Source organism: Ranitomeya variabilis, chromosome 6, assembly GCF_051348905.1.
Source record: "Ranitomeya variabilis isolate aRanVar5 chromosome 6, aRanVar5.hap1, whole genome shotgun sequence".
Lineage (NCBI taxonomy): Eukaryota > Metazoa > Chordata > Amphibia > Anura > Dendrobatidae > Ranitomeya > Ranitomeya variabilis.
Window position 1 is genome coordinate 459,259,344 of NC_135237.1, and position 3,737 is coordinate 459,263,080.

At 46.2% G+C, this 3,737-nt stretch overlaps 1 protein-coding gene across 1 annotated transcript; it reads left to right on the forward strand.

Annotated features, from left to right (window-relative positions):
- Positions 1–307: 307 nt before the first annotated feature.
- On the forward strand, positions 308–3,475 carry LOC143782733 (uncharacterized). The gene is made up of 4 exons (XM_077270533.1): positions 308–450; positions 771–966; positions 1,120–1,282; positions 2,039–3,475. Exons 2-4 carry the CDS (start codon positions 870–872, stop codon positions 3,051–3,053), a joined length of 1,275 nt encoding a protein of 424 aa, XP_077126648.1. The 5' UTR covers positions 308–450; positions 771–869; the 3' UTR covers positions 3,054–3,475.
- The last annotated feature ends 262 nt before the right edge of the window (positions 3,476–3,737 follow it).

A 3,737-nucleotide genomic window follows, 5' to 3' on the forward strand; every position in this document is an offset into this window, starting at 1 on the left:
TTTGTATTTTTTTTTTTTTTAAATTTGGACATAGGTGTCTATTTTTGCTTAATTTTGTTTGGGTCTATTCTTGTATTGTTTCTTCTATTGTCTTCTCTTGTAATGTATGGCGTTGTGGTGTCGCTTTTTGAGTTTGCATTGTCCTATCAGTCAACAGTCAATTGTGGTTGTTTTAATGTTTTATTGTATGTGGCATTGCTTTGAATGTGATTTTTTGCTCATTTTTTCATTGCAGAGCAAACTTGCAATAATGGCGAGTTCTCCAGCATCTGGCCAATCGGCGAGGGGGAGTGCGGTGAGTAATTATGTCCAGTTGCTTACTATTCGCTGCCATTTGTAGCATTGTCACTAATTTTTGTATACATTTTTTTACAGGCTTCTTCAAGTGAGGGGGAAGGCACACAGCGGGAGCAGGGAGATCGGTGCCAAGATGGGTCGTCAGGCCGGCAAGTGAGTATTTGTTGTTTTTTTTTTATCTTTTTTTTTTTTGTGGCATCCTGCTGGGAGGAACATTAGGAGCAACCTGGTTTCACTAGGGCTGTTTACTAAGCTTAATTACATATAGCTTTTCAGGGCAGCAAGTATTTGGGGGAAGGTAACATACAGTTGAACTCCCTGCACAAAAACATTCAAAAATACAGGTTTAGAAACCATCAATATACATACATAAAATGGCAAAGGATAGGGCAAAGGTACAAATCATGCCAGGTGCTGATGATGGTTGTTTATATTTGCCTATTTGTAACCTTTTTGTTTTCTATTTTTTCTAGGTTTCACAACGGGACCACAGGGAGAGTATCGATGTGGAGCTCCTGATCTCCAGCATCCAGGAGCGTGGCCCGTTGTGGGACAGCCGTGACCCCCGGCACATGGACCAGGTGGTTTCTAGGCGTTTGTGGGCAGAGGTGGCAAAGTCGCTGTGGGATGGCTTTGACAGTGCCTCCGCCAAGGACAAAGGCACCTTTAGTGAGTATTGCTGATACGCTGCTATGACCCATCTTGCCAGGATAAACACAACCGTGTGTGATGCTATCAACGCCTAAACTTTGCATCACACACGGTTGTTTTATCATTTTAAAATGCTACATATGTAACCTTTTTTTTTCTTTGCATTCACAGTGACAAAGTTGAGGACCAGATGGCGATCCATGAAGGACCGTTTCAATAAGGGGCTGCGTGCTGAGGAGGAGCAATCGAGGAGTGGTGCTGCTGCGGCCAAGTCGGTTCCATATAAATACAACCGACAATTACAGTTCCTAAGACCAATCCTTGGCCGCCGACAGTAAGTATTTTGTCCACATACCATATTGCACATTGGACATTGCCCAGACACATATATTGCACAGCCACATAGTACATTGCCCAGCCACGTACATTGTGCATCCACACACATAGTATGTTTGCAGGCCACTATATCGCAGCCACATAGTACACGTTCTAGCCACGTATCCACATAGTACATTTCCCAGGCACATAGTGTCTTGGCCATCAATGTAGTCAGCGTAGCATATTGGCCATCCACGGTATTTTTTTTAGGTTAAGCGAGAGTCCTTGTAGTCCATGACAGGTTACGTTCTGAGTCAGTGTAGTTCTGATCGCAGGAATAATGATGACGTCTCGATCACAAGATCCTAACGTCATGGACATTCCTGCGATCAGATCAGCAAAGTTTTTTTTTGTTTTTTTTTTTAAATTTTTTTTTTATAGACCTTAAATTTTCTATTATTTTTGAGACATAGACGGCATCTTGAAATTATTATTTCACACCAAAATTTTTTCAAAATATGACAGGGGTATGCATTGCCTTTGGCAGAGGGAATGTACAGTCATTTTCTGCCGTCGGTATGTCCATGATTGTTATCGTGAGCCCTAATGGTCAGCTGGCGATAACAATCAGCAATTTATTATAGGCCACACAGAGTGAGAGACAGGGGATTGTAATGTTTTGTTGTGTCATGTAATGAACATTTTTTTACAGGAGTTGGCGTATGTGATAGTTTATTAATTGAAGACTAATTTTTACATTATCTTTTCACAGGACACACAGCAGCACCCTCCAGCGAGCTCCCCCCTGTGAAGCGGAACTTCATGGATCGCCATCTGAGCCGTCACAGCCATCCCACAGCGACAGCAGGCCTGCACCACCATCATCTGGAGAACCGGCTGCCGGTACGTCAGGTTTTCCCCTGCCCGAGGCCTCTGGCGCACCTTCGTTCGGGAATTCCCGACAGCGCCAGCGGGCCTCGGACAGGTCAGTCATGCCTGAATTTTTGCACTTGGGCACGGTGTTCCAGAACGGTTTCAAGGCGTTGAGAGATGAAATGTCCAGTATGGGACGGCGCCTTGAAATCCTGGAAGCCGAGCTCACAAATCCGGCAAAACATTTTTTAAGCACAATTGCTAAGGGCATGGTGGAAAACCTTACGCCGGAACTCCAGATTTCGGTGATGCAGGACTGCCACAATTCTTACGTGAGGGCTCTGCAGCAGTCTCGGGTCGCGCAGTCAGCGACACTGCCCGTAGTGCCGTCGCTGGCTAGCGTGACTCCGACTACTGCTGCAGAGTCACTCCAGCCACCCCACCCTGGTCCAAGTGCCGGGCGACGCCACCACAGCCACCATACCAGTGTGCGGCCCACTCCTGCTCCTGCCAGGCCCTCATCCTCCCGTAGGAGTGCTTCTGGGGGAGATGCCGCCGAAGGCAGGGAAAAAAAAAAAAGAAAACATAAGAGGAGGCACACAGACACACACCCAGAGGCACAGGTTCTGGCTGCTCCAGGACACACACCATCTCGTCGTGGCTCTAGCCACAGCAGGAGCAGCCAGGGCCAACCAAGCCAAAAAAGAAGGCGGCTTGTGTTGCCTCCTCCCTCCTCCACTGACGAGGCGGTCTCCCCAGTGTACCCTGCGGGGGGTTTGGACCTGCCCTCAAGCCTCCTTCAGTATGGCGGCTCCTCCTCCTCTACCACTCCCACTCTCAGGTCCAGAACTCGAAGCTACCGGTCACCGCTGGTAGCGGATGTTGATCCACCCTCGGATGTTGATACCCCCTAATTTGCTTTTCCCTTTTTTTCTGTTTCCCCCCAATAAAAATTTATTTTTTTGTATACAATATTTGGTCTTCTTTTCAAGTACAATGCTCGGTAATTCACTCCGTGCGCCGTTTATTTGTGCTTCAAACGCCTCATATATGCAATGTCAGACAGTATTTTTGGATTTTTTAATTTGACCGTTTCTTTGGGTGTCGTTCATTGCTGTATGAGGTGTTTCCAAACACTAAAGTGTATGAGTTATTTTCAAAGAAAAAGGGTATGTGTCCACGCTCAGGATTGCATCCGAATTTGGTCCGGATTTTAATTCAATATTTGTAGCCAAAACCAGGCGTGGGTAATAAATACAGCAGTGGAGCATATGTTTCTATTCTACTTTTCCTAATTGTTCCACTCCTGGTTTTGGCTTACAAATATTGATGAAAAAACCTGAGCAATTCAGGATGCAATCCTGAACGTGGACACATACTGTAAAGGTACCTTCACACTTAACAATGCTGCAGCAAAACAGACAACGATGCAATTCACTGCAGCATCGCTATTTGGGAGCTGGAGAGCTGTCTGTGTGACCGCTCTCCAGCGACCAACGATGCCGAGGTCCCCGGGTAACCATGTTAAACATCGGGTTGCTAAGCGCAGGGCGCACTTCCGATGTTTACCCTGGTTACCAGTGTAAAATGAAAAAAAA

Bases quoted from the DNA above. Each gene is read 5' to 3' on its own strand.
- LOC143782733 (XM_077270533.1), top strand. From the start codon at position 870: ATGGACCAGGTGGTTTCTAGGCGTTTGTGGGCAGAGGTGGCAAAGTCG. The intron at 967-1,119 runs GTGAGTATTGCT...TTGCATTCACAG, and splicing joins CAAGGACAAAGGCACCTTTA to TGACAAAGTTGAGGACCAGA. The intron at 1,283-2,038 runs GTAAGTATTTTG...ATCTTTTCACAG, and splicing joins CCAATCCTTGGCCGCCGACA to GACACACAGCAGCACCCTCC.